At 45.0% G+C, this 19,582-nt stretch overlaps 1 protein-coding gene across 1 annotated transcript in view; it reads left to right on the top strand.

Annotated features, from left to right (window-relative positions):
• grid2 (glutamate receptor, ionotropic, delta 2) overlaps positions 1–19,582 on the top strand; it is an 858,176-nt gene that overhangs the window by 730,091 nt on the left and 108,503 nt on the right. The window contains exon 13 of the mRNA XM_078225205.1: positions 4,403–4,598. Coding sequence (XP_078081331.1) covers positions 4,403–4,598 — 196 coding nt within the window. The remainder of the gene's footprint in view (positions 1–4,402; positions 4,599–19,582) is intronic.

Raw genomic sequence — 19,582 nt, 5'->3', positions numbered from 1 at the left:
CCAAAGGTGTGCAGATTAGGTGAATTGGCTGTGCTAAATTGCCCTGTAGTGTCCAAGATATGTCAGTCAGGTGGATTAGCGGGATAGATATGTGAGGTTACGGGGATAGTGGGTAGCTCTGGGTAAGATGCTGTGTTGGAGAGCCGGTACAAACTCGATGGGCTGAATGGCCTTCTTCTGCACTGTACGGATTCTATGATTTTAACATAAAAACAAAAGATAAAATGGATAAAAAGCAGAAATGCAGCTGAAACAACATGAAAAAGAGGCACACGCAGTTTATCCTATCTGTCCCTTCTATTTAGGTCCATGTGTGTGGTTCTTCCCCATTCCTTGTGAACCAATTTAGAGGATTGGGGACAGATAAGAACAATTGTAATGTTGGTTCCAGTGAAGAAAAAGTCATGCAATTAGATAGTGCCATTCACAACCTGAGGATATCCCTAACACATTTACAACCAACAAAATACTTTTGAAACATGGTCACTGTTGTAATGTAGGAAAACATAATAGCCAATTTGTGCACAGCAAGCTCCCAGAAATAGCAACATGACGATGCCCAGGTCATCTGTTCCTTCAGTGAGTGTTTAGAAGGATAAATATTGGCTGGGACAAATTTGCCCTGCTTTTCTTTCAAATTGTGCTGTAGGATGTTTTAAGTCCTTCTGTGTGCATAACGCACATTTTTAAGGGTAATTTAAAATTTTTGCTCTTAGGAATCCAGGTCGGAGCTTGGGTTCACTGACATTCGTGGAGATAAAGACACAAATAACATCCTTTACTCCGTGTTAGACAGTTCCAGTTGAACTTACCAATCAATCAACACTTGCAGGCGGCACAGTAATTAGCACTGCTGCCTCACAGCGCCAGGGACCCGGGTTCAATTCTAGACTCGGGTCACTGTCTGTGTGGAGTTTGCATGTTCTCCCCGTGTCTGCGTGGGTTTCCTCCGGGTGCTCCGGTTTCCTCCCACAGTCCAAAGGTGTGCGGGTTTGGTGGATTGGCTATGCTAAATTGCCCCTTACCGTCGGGAGGGGGGGGGGGGGGCGGGGGTAGTGGTTAGCAGGGTAAATACATGGGGTTACAGCAATAGGTTGGATTGTTGTCAGTGCAGGCTGAATGGCCTCCTTCTACATTATAAAGATTCTACAATTCTACTATCTTCTCATGAAGTGTAAACTGTTGTTCTCTCCGAGATCTGGTATTCTTGCAAATCCATCCTGATGAATGCAAGACAAAAAATTTCAACGGTGTGTCTCTTTTATTTTCCAACAAGACCTTTGTTCTGTTCTGCCAAGCGAGTGTTTAGAATTTAAATGAAAAGTTTATTTGAAACAAAGATGTGCTGAGTCTTCCAGCTATGGCTTTAAGGGACAGATCAGAAGCAGACGAGTAAAATAAAAGATAATCAAACACACAGCCAGGTTGAAATCTCAACTTGACCTTGAATTGTTCTTTTAATTATGGAACAGCAGATGGCTTGGAGATGGTGTGGAACAAAGGTGTGAAGAGGTCTGAATTAGTTTCAGGCTGGGCTGCATGCAAGAACTGCAGTATCTAGCGTACACTCAGAAGAGGAAAGGTGATGAGGGAGCACACCCACCTTTGTGTTCCACTGACCGCCATCTGTTACTTTATAAACTATTCTGTATAATATATTGCGGTAGAGTTTCTGCTTGGGGCAATCTGGATACAAATTCCGGCCAGAATTGGGCTATTTTTACATATCAACCTGCCAGCACAATCAATCAGCGTTTCAAAACCTAGTTGCTTTATAAAAAAGCGTGATTTATATAGTGAAGAGTGATAACGATGCAGTTTGATTAATACAGCTGAACGAGATTTATCACAAAAAAAAATTAGCATTCTTAATCAGAATGTCAAGTCCGCCAACTGTGAGGAAGGCAATTTGAAATGCATGAAAATGACTTTAAGAAAGTTCCACGAAACCAATTACGTATCATAGGCAGTTTCTTAGATATTTTCAAATATCATTCAAAAGCTGGTAGAAGACTCGGGTTAGGGTCGGTGCGCCCTAAAGAATCAATTTTATTTTGAAAACCTCCTCAAAGGTACAAAAACAGCCACAATTAGTGGAACCGGCCACGATGACTAATTGATCTGGGGACGTGGTCAGTTTTGGGTGAGGGGCCTTTCTAAACGAGTGCGAAACATTGTAGAAGCTTCATTCGCACTGGACGTAAGATCTGCTTGAGATTCCGAGGTCTTTTATGCAGGAAGTCATTCCCCCAACCCCGATCAACCCCACTCTTCCCCCCCCCCCCCCCCCCCCAACCCTCATGGACCCCACTTGTTCAACCACAATCCCCATGGACCCCAGTTGTTCACCCAAGCCCCACTGACCCCACTCATTCCCCCCAACCCCGATCGACCTCACTCATTCCCCCCAACCCCGATCGACCTCACTCATTCTCCCCAACCCCGATCCACCCCACTCATTCCTGAAATTCTGCCACAGTGACATTTTTAAGTTTCTATTTATTTATGCTAAATCCACTTTAATAGCTTCTTGTGAATCAGTCAAGGATTACAGCAGGTGAGATCTTCTTCCAGGAATTAACATTAAAGTGGGTAAAATTCCTCGTTTTGATATTTTCTTGGGTTTATTCCCTTGAATGATGCAGTAATTCCTTACATTATATTTACTTCATGTGTTCTTCATTTCTATTTCTGATCCTCTGAGTTTATTTCTGTGCAGAATCTCTCTCTCTCTCCCACCCTATTGTTTGCTTCAATGCATTCAATCCAGACTCATGTTTCCCTTTCCAATCTCCACTATCATTCAGACCTTCCCACCGGCATTAATTCCCAATATCACGCTATAACCAATTAGAAAAAAAGAGTCACCCTTGATGGTTCAGGGTTTGCAATCAGCGGTGAGAGCTCACCACTGACCTCAGAGTAAGTTTCACTGGCATATCACGGGTCTCCCTGCCATGGATTTCCCCTCTATTGTCAAGGAGCGGCACCTCATCTGATTCCAATCTTCATCACCAGGGATTCCCAGCGCAGAGTTGGAGTGATGTCAGCAGACTATCCAAGCAGCCAATCACGTTAAAGGATATTCACAGACATGCAAACAGGAAACAAAAAACACAAAAATAATAGAACAGAAATGTTACAATAATCAAGCGGTAACATGTGATTAGATGCGTGTTTCAGCACTAGATGAGCCACTTGCTAGCACGTGGGGACATAGCTTTAAATTGAGGGGTATAGATATAGGACAGATGTCAGAGGTAGGTTCTTCACTCAGAGAGTAGTAAGGGCGTGGAATGCCCTGCCTGCAGCAGTAGTGGACTCGTCAACATTAAGGGCATTTAAATGGTCATTGGATAAACATATGGATGATATTGGAATAGTGTAGGTTAGAAGGGCTTTAGATTGATTTCACTGTTCAGCGCAACATCGAGGGCCGAAGGGCCTGTACTGCACTGTAATGTTCTATGTTCTGCGCTGTAATGTTCTATGTTCTATGCTGTAAGTGAAAGAGATCATTTCATGTTGTTTCCGCCTTTGATTATTTTCCCTCCACCTTCCCTCCTCCTGTCACCTCCCGCAGAGTTCCATCTGATCCCTCTCAGTATGTTACAGTGAGATTGTTTGATTTGATTTATTATTGTCACATGTATTGGTATACAGTGAAAAGTGTTGTTTCTTGCGTGCTGTACAGACAAAGCATACCATTCATCGAGTACATAGGGGAGAGGGAAACGAGAGAGTGCAGAATGTAGCGTTACAGTCATAGCTAGGGTGTAGCGAAAGATCAACTTAATATAAGGTAGGTCCATTCAAAAGTCTGGTGGCAGCAGGGAAGAAACTGTTTTTGAGTGAGTTGGCACGTGACCTCAGACTTCCGTATCTTTTTCTCGATGGAAGAAGGTGGAAGAGAGTATGTCCGGGGTGCGTGGGGTCCTTAATTATGCTGGCTGCTTTTCCGAGGCAGTGGGAAGTGTAGACAGTGTCAATAGATGGGAGTGATGGACTGAGTGATGGACTGAGCTTCGTTCACGACCCTTTGTAGTTTCTTGCAGTCTTGGGCAGAGCAGGAGCCATACTAAGCTGTGATACAACCAGAAAGATATGTGCAAAATACAAAGGATGAACTTCCTACCACCCCATTGTCCCTGTTTCTTGGAGCCCTAACATTCCATGCTCCCTTGATACCTGAAAGTTTGGCCAATGTTCCCAAACAAATGCTTCCAAGATCACTAGAGTGTTTAGTGGATTAGTTGTATATTCCTTGCAGCCTGGAGTTCTCTCTCAATGAAATATAAGAGTTTTTAGACATGGATAAGTGACATCTGACCTTACATTAAGCATTTAGGATTTATTTTTGAACTTGGCATTATTTATTTATCTTATTCTTCTCAACTCAAAGGTCCCTGCAAGATCTTTCCAAGCAAACGGATATTCCCTATGGCACAGTGATGGAGTCAGCTGTGTATGAGCATGTTCGAGTGAAAGGAATGAACCCCTTTGAGAGAGACAACATGTACGCCCAAATGTGGAGGATGATCAACAGAGGTAACGGCACAGAAACCTCGGTGAAGGATTCCCAGGAAGGCATCCGAAGGGTACAGTGTATTTCTCTCACCTCTTTGCACCAGCTGTATATTATTCTCCAAAGTGTTAGATTAAATTGTTGCACGCTATGGGCGGAGTTTTACCGGCACGTCCGCCCGAGGTTCATACGATCCCAACCCGAGGCCAGCGGAGAGTGCTGTTCTCCGAGCCTCATCCACCCCCGGAACCGGGGCAGGAGTGCCAGTAAAATTCCGGCCTATGTGTGGGAGATTGAAAATTGCAAAATTCTGTGTAAACGGAGTTCAAATGTTGCCCTAAGCTGCAATTTCGCTTTCTTTTCCCTTTTTCTTCTTCCATTTACAAAAAGAGATAATCGCCGGAATTCTACCGCCCTGCCCGCCAATGGAATCGGAGTGGGTGAGGGGCGGACAATGGGAATGTCAGTTGACCTCGGGCAGGATTTTCTGGTCTCAGGTCGAGCGAGGCTGTGAAGTCCTGTCCAGTGTGTGGAATCTGTGGAATTCATTGCCACAGAAGGCTGTGGAGGCCAGGTTATTGAGTGTATTTAAGACAGAGATAGACACAGTCTTGCTTGGTAAGGGGATCATATGTTATGGGAAAAGGGTTGGGAGAATGAAGTTGAGAAGCATATCAGCCATGATTGAATAATGAGCAGAATCGATGGGCCAAATGTCCGAATTCTGCACCTAATTCTGTACTGGGAACTCTGCTATTTGTGATATATATAAATGATTTGGAAGAAGGTGTAACTGGTGTTTGCGGATGACACGAAGATGGCTGGACTTGCGGATAGCGATGAACATTGTCGGACAATACAGCAGGATATAGATAGGCTGGTAAATTGGGCGGAGAAATGGCAGATGGAATTTAATCCAGATAAATGCGAAGTGATGCATTTTGGAAGAACTAATGTAGGGGGGAGTTATACAATAAATGGCAGAGCCATCAAGAGTATAGAAACACAGAGGGACCTAGGTGGCAGCACAGGTGGAGAAGGTGGTGAAGAAGGCATATGGTATGCTTGACTTTATAGGATGGGGTATAGAGTATAAAAGCTGGAGTCTGATGTTGCAGCTGTATAGAACGCTGGTTAGGCCACATTTGGAGTACTGTGTCCAGTTCTGGTCGCCGCACTACCAGAAGGACGTGGAGGCTTTAGAGAGAGTGCAGAGAAGGTTTACCAGGATGTTGCCTGGTATGGAGGGTCTTAGCTATGAGGAGAGATTGGGTAAACTGGGCTTGTTCTCCCTGGAAAGACGGAGAATGAGGGGAGACCTAATAGAGGTGTACAAAATTATGAAGAGTATAGATAGGGTAAACAGTGGGAAGCTTTTTCCCAGGTCGGAGGTGACGATCACGAGGGGTCACGGGCTCAAGGTGAGAGGGGCGAGGTATAACTCCGATATCAGAGGGACGTTTTTTACACAGAGAGTGGTGGGGGCCTGGAATGCGCTGCCAAGTAGGGTGGTGGAGGCAGACACGCTGGCATCATTTAAGACTTATCTGGATAGTCACATGAGCAGTCTGGGAATGGAGGGATACAAACGAATGGTCTAGTTGGATCAATGAGCGGCACGGGCTTGGAGGGCCGAAGGGCCTGTTTCCTGTGCTGTATTGTTCTTCTTTGTTCTATATCTTATCATCTCCCCCCCGCATCCCAAGCTTTCTCTGGCCATTTTATGGAACCCCTCCCACCTCTTTTTTATTCATTCCTGGGACATGGCTGGCCAGCATTTATTACTCATACCGAGTTGCCTTCGGGGGGCAGTTGAGAGTCAACCACATTGCTGTGGTTCTGGAGTCACATGTAGGCCAGACCAGGTAAGGACGGCAGATTTCCTTCCCTAAAGGACATTAGTGAACCAGATGGGTTTTTCCAACAATCGACAATGGTTTCCTGGTCATCAGTAGATTCTTAATTCCAGATATTTTTTATTAAATTCAAATTCATCTGCTGTGGTGGGATTCGAACCCGGATCCCCAGAACATTAGCTGAGTTTCTGCATTAATAGTCTAGCGATAATGCTACTTGGCCATCATCTCCCCTTGGCTCGAGGAAGCTGTAAAATTCAGCCCAACATTTGGAGCCTTTAAATCTGCTTAATATCTGAATGTTAAACCCTGTAGGAGGAGGGATATGGACGTCGGTATAGCTCAGTGTTTCCAAGGCAGGTTAAGAGTTCCGGAGTCTTAGAATTTTCACCTGGACTATATCGTTTTGTTACTTCGTCGCTTGTTGCTCAACTCAACGGGCTTTCAAGTTAACACATCTGTTATCCTGCTGAGTTTGTCCTCTGTTATTAAGTACATTGTACTATTAAAAGTGAATGATGCACAGCATATCAGCAAATGACAGGCGTGACTGACAATACATTATTTATGATGCTGCTCATTCAGTAGGGCCGAGAGCTATATTATTTTGTATGCATATTTTATGCGTTTGTTCTTGACTTATGTTGTATCATGGGGTTGCTTTCTTTGAAATACCAGCACAGAACATTTTAATAAACTGTGGAGGCGGCTAGAATATTTTAAGAGGAATGCCAGTGGTTGCATTGCCCAAATGTTGAAGTCAATTACCCAACCTAGGGGATATTTTTGCAGTATAGCTTGGTAGATTTTACAGCTTCTCACCACTATTACCAAAGCATATCTTCAATCCAATTTTGACTCTGCGCACAACACCGAGCATCTCTTGGTCAGATGCCAGTGATAGTCTCTGAGGCTAAGACTGCAGGAAATCATCCATTTTCATCCTTTTTGATCTTTCTGCTTGGTCAATCACTCGATTCCCCTCCATGATTCAGCTTCCTCGCACTGTTCTAGCCTGCTTTCACTCCTCACTGCACCAACAAAATTAACCCGTAAGTATCGCTGAAATAGAGGCATGCCAAAGCTTTTCATCTTGCACTCAGCAGGACAAATCTCAAGAATAACCTAAGTACAGGGAATAACAATTTACACTTCACGAGAAGAGAGTGCTGACCGGTTGGTAAAATGGACTCTGATTTAGCAGAGATGTTGCCATGGAATTATTGGACTTAAATGCACCAGTTAACTGATGACCAGTTAACTGCCGAGTTTCGTTTAAATTTAAACCAAACAAGTTGACTCTGATCGGAACTAAAAAACACATGTTGGACTTGTCTAAGCAAGATGAGGTGCCAGATGGTATAGATGATAGGATTCAACCTCATAGCTCACTGAATCAATGTATGTATGGGTTGCCCAAGGCACGCAAAACTGATGTCCCTTCGCAACCTACCTTATCTATGACTGGTTCTGCACAACATGAATTGGCCAAGTGTTTGGGCAAGTTGCGACAACCAGTTTTGAGCACATTTTGCACATACACAGTGAAGGATTCTCTCACATTTGCGAAGACCATACAAGTCTTGCAGATCATCAGTGATGCAATGTCCAAGTGCACATTTTACGTTGCCAGTCTATTCGAAGTGCTGCTCAAGGAGGTCATGGACATTTACACCACATCACTATATCATGGTAACCTAGGCCCATTGCCATTGTGCAAATCAGTATTCATAGACCTTAAGAACTCAACTCATGCAGTTGAGTTCAATTTGAATGACATCATTGCCAGAATTTTACCACCTCGCCTGCCCAAGGCTCGCCTGAGGCGAACGGAGACTGCCGTTCTGCGAGCCTCACCTGCCCCGATTTTAGCGCGGGCGTGCCTGTAAAATACTGGCCCATGTCTGCCCAAATAGAGGACGTTGCCATGGGAGGTGATGGCCTAGTGGCATTATCACTAGACTATTAATCCAGAAACTCAGCTAATGCCCTGGGGACTCGGGTTCAAATCCCGTGACGGCAGATGGTAAAATTTGAATTCAATAGAAAAAACTGGAATTAAGAATCTACTGATGACCATGAAACCATTGTCGATTGTCGGCAAAACACATCTGGTTCACTAATGTCCTTTAGGGAAAGAAATCTGCCGTCCTTTCCTGGTCTGGCCTACATGTGACTCCAGAGCCACAGCAATGTGGTTGATTCTCAACTGCCCTCTGAACAAGGGTAACTAGGGATGGGCAATAAATGCTGGCCTGCCAGCAATGCCCATGTCCCATGAATGAATTTTTAAAAATCCCCTCCAGGCCCAGCTCCCACAAGCTAGGTTCCATGAGAAACGATGGAATGACACTATTGCATATTTCCAATATGTAGATGATACATTTGTTATATTAGAATTTGCAGCTGCATGTAAGGATTTCCTGATGCACCTTAATGGGCACCATCCTGCACTCAAATCCACCTTTGAAATGGGGCATCCAAATTAACTCTCTTTCTTTGACATGGTTGAGAGATCTGCTGGTGTTTCTCTGCAATCATCTACCAGAAGCCTACCTTTACTAGTCAATACAGGTGTTGGGATTCCTACAGTTCATTCACCACACGATTGGCCTCTTGCTCAGCCTGAAGACTGATGCTGAAATAAGGTGTCTCAAAGCCATCCTGTGAGATGATGGTTACCCGACCAGAACATTGCTCACTAAATGTCGCACAAACTCACAAATTGGGTTACGGCCACCACTTTTGGTTCTAAAAAATGCTCAGTCTATCTCAGATCGCCCTGGAAGGGCAAGGTATCTCAAAGCTTTGAGCAACACGTGAAGCTGATGTTTTCACTGGCATTCAGACGAATGAGGGGGGTATTTCATCGAGACTTATAAAATTCCAACAGGACTAGACAGGGTAGATGTAAAGAGGATGGTGCCGATGGTGGGGGTGTCCAGAACCAGGGGTCACAGTCTGAGGATACAAGGTAGACCATTTAGGACGGAGATGAGGAGACATTTCTTCATCCAAGAGTGGTGAACCTCTGGAATTCATTACCGCAGGAAGTGGTTGATGCCAAAACATTGAATGTATTCAAGAGGCGGCTGGATATAGCACTTGGGGTGAATGGGATCAAAGGTTATGGGGAGAAAGCAGGATTAGGCTATTGAGTTGGATGATCAGCCATGATCGTAATGAATGGCGGAGCAGGCTCGAAGGGCCAAATGGCCTCCTCCTGCTCTTATCTTCTATGTTTCTGTGTTTCACTCTGCCACTATGCAGTAGCAACATGAGTGGCGTTCGCCATTAACAGGTTGCTGCTGTGAAGCCAACAAGACATTCTGCCTATCACACCAATGAATAATGTGGTATATGAATTTCAGTGCCAGTGTACATAGCCCCTACTTCCCAAAGACTGGCAGATCATATCAAACAGCACGTTCCTTCCCCGGTTCACAACAGACAAGGTACAGACTGTACCCAACCAGCCCACACTTGCTAAATCCTCAAAACACAGTGTCCAACATTAGATGTGATTCCGAGATTGGACAACATTTGAAAACACTGTTCTTAATGTGTTAAGAACTGCGCTGACATCCAATTTAAGATTATCAGTTGGATTCACAGAGTGGTACACTTGTGTTAGCTAGAAGCTATATATATTAATAAACAGAACCCTGTTCTTTGCAAACAAAAAGAACACATATGCACATCCTGCCTGTTTCAACTGAACAAAAATAGGTGACATCCATGCTTTGGTTCATTCCCAGGGCAATGCCTTAACCATCAGAGTCAACCTGCCTGGTTTGAATTTTAGCCAAGCTTGGCAGTTAACTAACAGTCATAAGTTAACTAGTGCGTTTGTCTTGGTAATGTCTCTACCAATCAGAGTTCACTTGCCAACCAATCAGCACTCTCTTCTTATGAAGTGTAAATTGTTGTTCCCTTTACATTTGGTATTCTTGCAAATGTCCTGATGAGTGCATGATGAAAAGCTTCGACATGTCTCTTTTTTTCACTGATACTTTTGTTCCGTACGATCCAAATTATTAAAATTAGCACAACATCCTCAAAGGCCCTTGAACAACATCTTGCCCTTGAAAAATCACCTCAACAGCGACTAGAAGCTTCATTCTTTTTGTCAGCTGTACTGGGTGACATTGTTTATCGTTCTGGTGATCAGCTTTCTGAAGTCGACAGCCAGGTCTACCTTCCCCACCCCAACTCTTCACTCCTCAATTACCTCAACTCAAGGCCAACAGCAATATTGAGGTCACCCTGTTCAATGCCATTAAAAAACTTTGGATCTTGGGTCCTAACTCTATACCTCTCACTAGCTGAATACACAGCCTACATTTGAGAGTACAAGTTTAAGTCTCCTCTATGATTCCATGTACTAGCCATTACTTTGGGCACCTATTTCACCATGTAGTGAAGGCTGCCCTCACCCATATCTCGCTGCAACAGCAGTTACTGAATCCATTCACCATCCTTTGCCACTTCTGAACTCCCCGACACCGAAGTTCTCCTTGCTGGCCTATCACACATTGCAACACATCAAAAACTCTATAATCCCCACCCTATCCTGCACTATATTCCTCCCCGCAACAGATTCAGCTTTGCCAAAGTTGAATTCTGATCATCCTCCAGTGAATAAATTTCAAAATCCTTACCTACAACATCCTGTGCACCGCAGCCCCCCCCCCCCCGCCGCCCCCCACCCCCCCCCCCCCCCCCCCCCACTCCACCTGTGGTTCTGCTTCCTCCCTTTATTGAGCAGTCTTCACCAGCTCTGGTGCAGCTCCCCACACCCTGCGATCATCAGACTCAACATCCAACCTCCCTCCATTCCACTGGGAATGGGGCAACTCTCGCTCTACACTCTGAAACACATTGTCCATCAACCCTTCCATCTTCTAACCTCTCCTTAACATTACAAACCTCCTATCTATGCAGCCATCACCCTTAACGAGCTCTGACGACGGGTCATCCAGACTCGAAACGTTGGCTCGATTCTCTCTCCACAGATGCTGTCAGACCTGCTGAGATTTTCCAGCATTTCCTGTTTTTGGTTCAGACTCCAGCACCTGCAGTATTTTGCATTTACCCTGAATGAATGCTTATTTTGACCGTTGTGAAGTGTACTGGGGACATTATATATGGTAAAAGGTGCAATTATTAAGCTGTTGTATAAGCCTGTTGCACTCCTGTGGAAATCATATTAATGGCTGTGATCCAGAATTTAGAAATTAAAGGTGTATCTCTTCCAATTTTATCCCCTGCAGCGACTACTAAAAGCTCAGTAAGAAGTCTCACAACACCAGATTAAAGTCCAACAGGTTTATTTGGAATCACGAGCTTTCGGATCGCTGCTCCTTCATCAGGTGAGTGGAGGTAGGTTCACAAACATGGCATTTATAGACAAAGACACAATTGCAAGCTAATTACAGATTGGAATGTGAAGAATGGTTCAGATGTGAGTCTTTACAGGTAATCAAGTCTTTACAGGTACAGACAGTGCGAGTGGAGAGAGGGATAATCACAGGCTAAATTATTTTGCAGTTGTGTCTTTGCCTATATATGCCGTGTTTGTGAACTAACCTCCATTCACCTGATGAAGGAGCAGCGCTCCGAAAGCTCGTGATTCCAAATAAACCTGTTGGACTTTAACCTGGTGTTGTGAGACTTCTTACTGTGCCCACCTCATCGCCAGCTCGCACTAAAAGCCTCACATTTCTCCAGTATCTCCCCCAAGTGGTTTATTCCAAGTATGAATTTAGATATTGAATGTTGGCAGGTGGTTTAGCATTAAAGATCATTAAATGTGATGCAACTCCTGTCCTCACATCAGGATGGGTTTAATGGGAATCATCTCCCCAGTTTGCAGCTTTACAAATCAGGGCTGTCTAGGTCAGAATAATCACTGGACTTTCTGCCCATCAGTTCATCTTACTGATGCGCGATATAACTCACGAGGCTAGAGGTACTCGGGGAAATAAAGGCTTTTATTGACTACAACAATAGAGCTACCATATATAATACACGATCCCAGACTAAAGGGTCCCAGACAGAGCAGTGACCTTTATACCTCTCCCAGGAGGCGGAACCCGAATGAGATGTACCATAAGAACTATATTACAGGTAGAACAGCCCAACCCTAACCCCAACAGTAACATGTAGAACAGCCCAACCCTAACCCCAACAGTAACATATATACAGACTCATAGTACTGGCCAGACCCTGGCTCAGCACTACCTGGTGGGAACCAACAATGGTTCACCACACTTACTGGCAGGGAAACTCTGCTTGTTTCACTGCTGCTGGATTTGGAAGGGTCCAGTGGAGGGAGATTTGCAAAGGTGGCCTCTCTGGTATGAGTTGTCTGCGAGTTGGTACCCAAAAGGTGGCATAGACTGTGCTGAAAACATGGCAAAGAAGGAATGCCTGAGTCAGTAAGGAGGGTGCTAGGGCAAGGGTCTATGTGTATGTCATGCATGAAGTACAGCCTCACCTGTTATTCTTGATTCTTCTTATTCTCCTCTGAATCTTACCATTGAAATCCCAAAGGAGATTGCATTCTTTCCATCTCGTTAGTTATGAGGGAAATAGTAACTGCAAATCAGTTACTGCAACTGTTATCGTCATCTCTAGTTCTCGGCCCAAAGGCAGATCCTTGGCGATTATTCGCGGATGCATGGCAAAGTTCCATGATTTTGGAGCAAGGCGCAGGGTCTTGTGGCACAGTGGGCAGCATCCCTGACTCTGAGCCAGAAGCTCCAAGTTCAAGACAGCCCTGATGTGTAAAGTTGCAAACTGGGGAGATGATTCCCATTAAACCCATCCTGATGTGAGGGCAGGAGTTGTATCACATTTAATGATCTTTAATGCTAAACAACCTGTCAACAGTCAATATCTAAATTCACACTTGGAATAAATCACTTGAGGGAGATGTGATGGCCGAGGAAGGTGGCTTCGTAACGCGGTCAAACAAATTGTTATCAACTTGTAAATCCTTCCAACAAACACTGATGGCAAGTGATAAAAACAGGAGCGACTCCAGGAGAGCCATGTGATGGAAAGAAATTAGAGCCTCCACTTTCACTGTCGAATGCTCCAGATTATAGCGTGCATGTAAAGTTGCATGTTTTTTTTAACCATTCGTAGGACATGGGTGTCGCTGGCTGACCAGCATTTATTGCCCATCCCTAGTTGCCCTTGGAGGGCAGTTGAGAGTCAACCACATTGTTGTGGCTCTGGAGTCACATGCAGGCCAGACCAGGTAAGGATGACAGATTTCCTTCACTCAAGGACATTAAAGTTTCTTTATGAGTTTCATAAGTAGGTTTACATTGACACCGCAATGAAGTTACTCTGAAATTCCCCGAGTCGCCACACTCCAGCACCTGTTCGGGAGAATTTAGCATGGCCAACGCACCTTACCAGCACATCTTTCGGACTGTGGGAGGAAACTAGAGCACCCGGAAGAAACCCACGCAGACACGAGGCGAACGTGCAGACTCCACACAGACAGTGACCCAACCCGGGAATCGAACCCGGGTCCCTGGCGCTGTGAGGCAGCAGTGCTAACCACTGCGCCACCATGCCACCCTAGTGAACCAGATGGGTTTTTCCGATAATCGACAACAGTTTCATGGTCATCAGTAGATTCTTAATTCCAGATATTTTGTATTGAATTCAAATTCCATCACCTGCTGTGGCGGTAGTCGAACCCAGGTCTCCAAAACATTGGCTGAGTTTTTGGATAAATAGTCGAGCGATAATACCACTAGGCCATCACCTCCCCCTAAGGTTTGCACCTTGGTGGAGGGTGCTGGTTGGCTCAGTTGATTGGAGGTCCGGTGTGGGTCAGGTTTTGGTGCCAGGCATGGTGTTCAATCCCCGTTCTGGCGGGGGTGGATTTAGGAGTTTTGGCACTTTGGGTCGGACCTGCCGTTGTCCAGAGAACTGAAGAGGAGCGAACCCGAGGCTATCTCAGCCGGAGCGGGGACCGAAACACATGCCGTTGGGATTACTCTGATCTAATGTCATAGCAGACATTAATTTGATTTAGAATTGTTCCTCGTGTACACTTCAACAAGGTCATCCTGCACAAATTTCTCTACCGTACACTTACTGCCTGTTGGATTGAAATCATGACTTGTCGCACATCCTGCCACTTTAATTCACTTTTCCCAATATTCCCCAACAGTGTGGAGTGCTAACCTCTCTCAACTGAAAATATATTAACTGTACACCAAAGTGAAAATATCATTTCCTGCTGCAATCGTATCTGGGAACATTATTGAACGAGACTTTTGACATGATACCATAATAGTTACAGTTCAATTGCGCTACAATCTGCCTTTTGGGTGAGAAAAGAAGCAATCTTTTCTTAAATAGACGGGAATTCAGTATAAATTTTTTGATTGCTGTGTGGCTCTGTAATTCTGGAGGTTGAAGTGCCCTCATTTTAATTTGATCAAGTTCTCCAATATTGACACATATATCTGCCTCGCATTGCAATTTCTTCACAAACCTCTGGCATGAGTGGTTTGTTCTGTGAAGACATGTTTCCAGGGTTCTCCTGTCACACAAAGTTTGCATGGGAGAGTTTAACTGAGTGGGGAGTCTCAATAAGAAGCTTTCCATGCAATGAAAGGGCGGCACGGTGGCACAGTGGTTAGCACTGCTGCCTCACAGCACTAGGGACCCGGGTTCAATTCCGACCTCGGGTGACTGTCTGTGTGGAGTTTGCACATTCTCCCCATGTCTGCGTGGGTTTCCTCCGGATGCTCCAGTTTACTCGCACACATCAAAGATGTGCGGGTTAGGTGGATTGGTCACGCTAAATTGCCCCTGAGTGCCAGGCGGATTTGCAGGGTAAATATGTGGAGTTACGGGGATAGGACCTGGGTGGGATTGTTGTTGGTGTAAGCTTGATGGGCCAAATGGCCTCCTTCTGCACTGAAGGGATCCTATGATTCTACAATTTATTCAAAGGGTGAGGTGAAGAGGGTTGAGCTGAGGCTTGGTGTAGAGCATATGGACCAGATGGGCCGAATGGCCTGTTTCTGCACTGGAAGAGGAGTCTGTAAATCCTGTTAACTGCTGCAGAAGAAGTTCCTTCATGAAGCTCCATCATGGCTGAGTCTTTGCTAGATTCATTGGGGAGGGGGGTGACGATTGGGTGTTGCGATCTTGGCTGCTTCTGCCTGGTCTACAGCATGCAGTGATAGGCTGAAAATGGAGTGGTGTCCTCACCACTCTGTTCACAGCGGCAGCTGGGCCAGCTCCAAGGATGTTCAAAGAGCTTGCCTGTTTCAGCGAATAGGCCTCTTTGAGTATGTAAATCAGGAACCTATGATGTGAAAGTATCCGCACTTGTGTACAGGAAGAAAGTGTCACAAGAATTTTGCTGAAATTATCAAAGTAATAAATGGATCCCAAACCAGATGGTGAATTATAAATCATGACACAGATTGCTTTTTTAATAGTTCCTTCATGTACAGGGTACAGCATTACACATTTCTTCCTGACACAGACTCAACTCACTGTCACAGCAGTCTCTCTTTATAGATGCTCTAAATACTTTATTTTATTTATTAGTGTCACAAGTAGGCTTACATTAACACTGCAATGAAGTTGCTGTGAAAATCGCCTAGTTGCTACACCCTGGCGCCTGTTCGGGTACACTGAGGGAGAATTTAATCATAGAATCATAGAATACCTACAGTGCAGAAGCATTGAGTCTGCACTAACCACAATCCCAGCCAGGCCCTATCCCCATAACCCCATATATTTACCCTGCTAATCCCCTGACACTGAGGTCATTTTAGGATGGCCAATCAGCCTAACCCACACATCTTTCAGACTGTGGGAGGAAACCGGAGCACCCGGAGGAAACCCACACAGACACGGGGAGAACATGCAAACTCCACACGACAGTAACCTGAGGCTTGATTTGAACCCGGGTCCCTGGCGTTGTGAGGCAGCAGTGCTAACCACTGTGCCACCATGCCGCCCAATTTAGCATGGTCAATGCACCTAACCTGTATGTCTTTAAACTGTGGGAGGAAATCGGAGCACCCAGAGGAAACCCACACAGACACAGGGAGCATGTGCAGAGTCCGCACAGACAGGGACCCAAGCCGGGAATCGAACCCAGGTCCCTGGCGCCATAAGACAGCAGTGCTAACCACTGGGCCATGCTTAAATAAAGATTGGCGGTTAAGTGTTTGCTGATATCCCTTTCCTCAAGGAGGACATGTAGGTAAATGTCTGGAAAACCAAAGCACCTCTTCCAGTTCTGGGCACTGCCACGTCTGATTGTGTGTCCCAATTGGTCCTGCGGTGGGCAATCTAGAAAGGTATCAGATCAATGTGATGGGAAGTAATGCGAGCTGAGAGGCAGGTGAGGGCGCCGAGCACTGCTACCTTCCTATGTGGTTGTTCCCTGGGCAACCAGAACTGTTGGCATGTTTAAACTCCAATCTCCATACCCTCCCCAGGGAAGAATGCCAACTATTGACCAGTCAATAGGCAACAGAGCTAGCCCAGCCTCATGGAAGTTCATTCTTTTGTGCTGGTGTGAAATTCATGATGTGGAACTTCACCGAGTGATAATTACATTCTCATCACGTGAAACAGGTGGTGAGTCCAAATTCTCTCAACCACTTCAATTAAAATGAGCAAAGGGGGACACCTCGTAAAAACATCGACATCCGCGTGACTTTCTCCACACGTTCTGCTCAACATCTGCGAAAGTTTATAAATGCAGTGTTTTGTACAAAATACTTGTGTCATTTCAATCTCTTCCTATTGTGAGAGAAGTCCCAATGGTATTTTCCTCGGCCACAATAGAGGTCTGAAACAGAGTTAAGAATGAATTACTGAGCAAGTTAAGTGTATTTGTAGATTCCATTGAGAGGACTGCCAGATAGTGGAAAGAAAAGGGTTTGTCTGTATTCCAACATACCTGTATCTGGGGATATAATGTCACATCCTATTTGATCTCACCCCTGCTAAATTGACTATTCTCTGAAGTTGTGCTTTTTTTTAACTTTGAAAAATTGAAGTTAATATTATTTAGATTCGACTGAAACTCTGGCTGCTCTGAAAGCATTCGATATTCATTTTGAATTTTATGTGATTTCATAGGATGACACAATGCAGGAGGAACCCATTCAGCCTATCACGTCAATGGTAGCTCTCTGAAAGAGCTAACTGATTACACCCACAGCCCTCCCCCTTAAGGCAGCACCGTGGCACAGTGGTTAGCACTGCTGCCTCACAGCGCCAAAGGAACACAGGTTCAATTCCAGCCTTGGGTGACTGCCTGTGTGGAATTTGTATGTTCTCCCTGTGTCAGCGTGGGTTTCCTTCGGGTGCTCCGGTTTCCTCCCACAGTCCAAAGATATGCAGGTTAGGTGGATTGGCCATGCTAAATTGCCCTTTAGTGTCAGGGGGACTGGTAGGGGTTATGGGGATGGGGCCTGGGTGGGATTGTTGTCAGTGTCGGCTTGATGGGTTAAAAGGCCTCCTTCTGCACTGTAGGAATTCTATGAGTTTTAAGCCTGCGAACCTTTACTTCAAGTATTTACCCATTCTCCTTTTGAAAGTTAGTATGGAATCTACTTCCATCAGACATTATCATTCAGACAGTGTGTTCCAGATCAACAAAGCACTGCATTAAAGCATCTTACCTCTGGTGAGCTGAAGAATTCTAAGCAGTAGCCTTGTACATGACCTTTTTATGCCAACATAGCCTTGGGATGTCGAACGGGCATGTTAATAGTTAATTCAAAGTTATTAACGGTAGATACAGGGCAGAGTGTACTTAGCCTGCAGGATTGGGCAGATTACAGAAATGAAGCCGTGTAAAATTGATTTTATCTCTGTGATTTTTGCTTCAAACAATTTTATAGCTGCAACATTCTCTTCACACAGTAAGTACAGTTCTGGGTGATGCAATGGATGGTTCAAAGCCAAACACAAAGTCCTATTTTCACATTATTAGTTTACTATTTATGTTCTTCTCTTTTCCCATATTTGTTTGGAACCATCATTCTTAATAATTGGTGTCTTTAACAGCTTGCAGGAAGATATGCCCCTCAGTGTAGCAATGCTGTGCCACACATCATAGAATCCCTACAGTGCAGAAGGAGGCCATTCGGCCCATCGAGTCTGCACCGACCACAATCCCACCCAGGCCCTACCCCCACATCCTAGGGGTTGCCATTGACCAGAAACTGAAGTGGACGGGCCATAAAAGTACTGGGGTTTTAAGAGCAGGTCAGAGGCTGGGAGTTCTGCAGAAAATAATTCACTTCCTGACTCCATTCGTAAAGTTACAAAGCCAATGCTCAGAGTGGACCAGGCAAACCCAAATCCATTCCTCGCTGGCTTCACAAACCAAATTCAAAATCCAATTGAATCCAATTCATGGTCCCCACAAGAGAGACAAACAAGTTCCAAGATGACAAGATGAGGCATTGCACTGTATCTTGGGCTTGATTCAACACTTGATCTTCACCAAAGTCTGAATGGCGATCTACAAGGCAGAAGTCAGGAGTGTGATGGAATATTCTGCACTTCCCTGGATGAGTGCAGCTCCAACACCTCTGATAGAGGTGTACAAAATTAGGTGAGGTATAGATAAGGTAGGTCAAAAGAATCTTTTCCCCAATGACAGAGGCATCTAAGACCAGAGGGCATAGTTTTAAAGTGAGGAAGTGGTGGAGGAGATATTTTCACCCAGAAGGTGGTGAAAATATGGAACGTGCCACCTGAGAGGGTGGTGGAGGCAGGTACTCTCGCTACAGTTAAGAAGCATCTGGATGAGCACTTAAATCACCAAAGCAGAGTAGGCTAGGGATCAAGTGCTGGTAAATGAGATTAGTACAGATTGGTATTTGATGGCTGGCATAGACGTGGTTGACCAAAGGGCCTGTTTCTGTACTGTATGACTCTGAATACTCAAGAAGCACAACACCAACCAAGACCAAGTAATTCACTTGTTTGGCACCCCATCCACCATCTTAAATATTCACTCCAGCACTGACGCACAGTGACAGCAGTGTATATAGCTTACAAGATGCACTGCAGCAAAATACCAAAGCTCCTTCGCCGGCGCCTTTCAAACCCACGGCCTCTACCACCTGGAAAGAGAAAGACAGCAGATGGCACAGGAATACCACCATCTGCAAGTTTCCTG

The sequence above is a fragment of the Mustelus asterias genome, chromosome 1, assembly GCF_964213995.1.
Source record: "Mustelus asterias chromosome 1, sMusAst1.hap1.1, whole genome shotgun sequence".
NCBI classification, from domain to species: Eukaryota; Metazoa; Chordata; class Chondrichthyes; order Carcharhiniformes; family Triakidae; genus Mustelus; species Mustelus asterias.
This window is presented reverse-complemented; position numbering and strand designations above follow the sequence as displayed.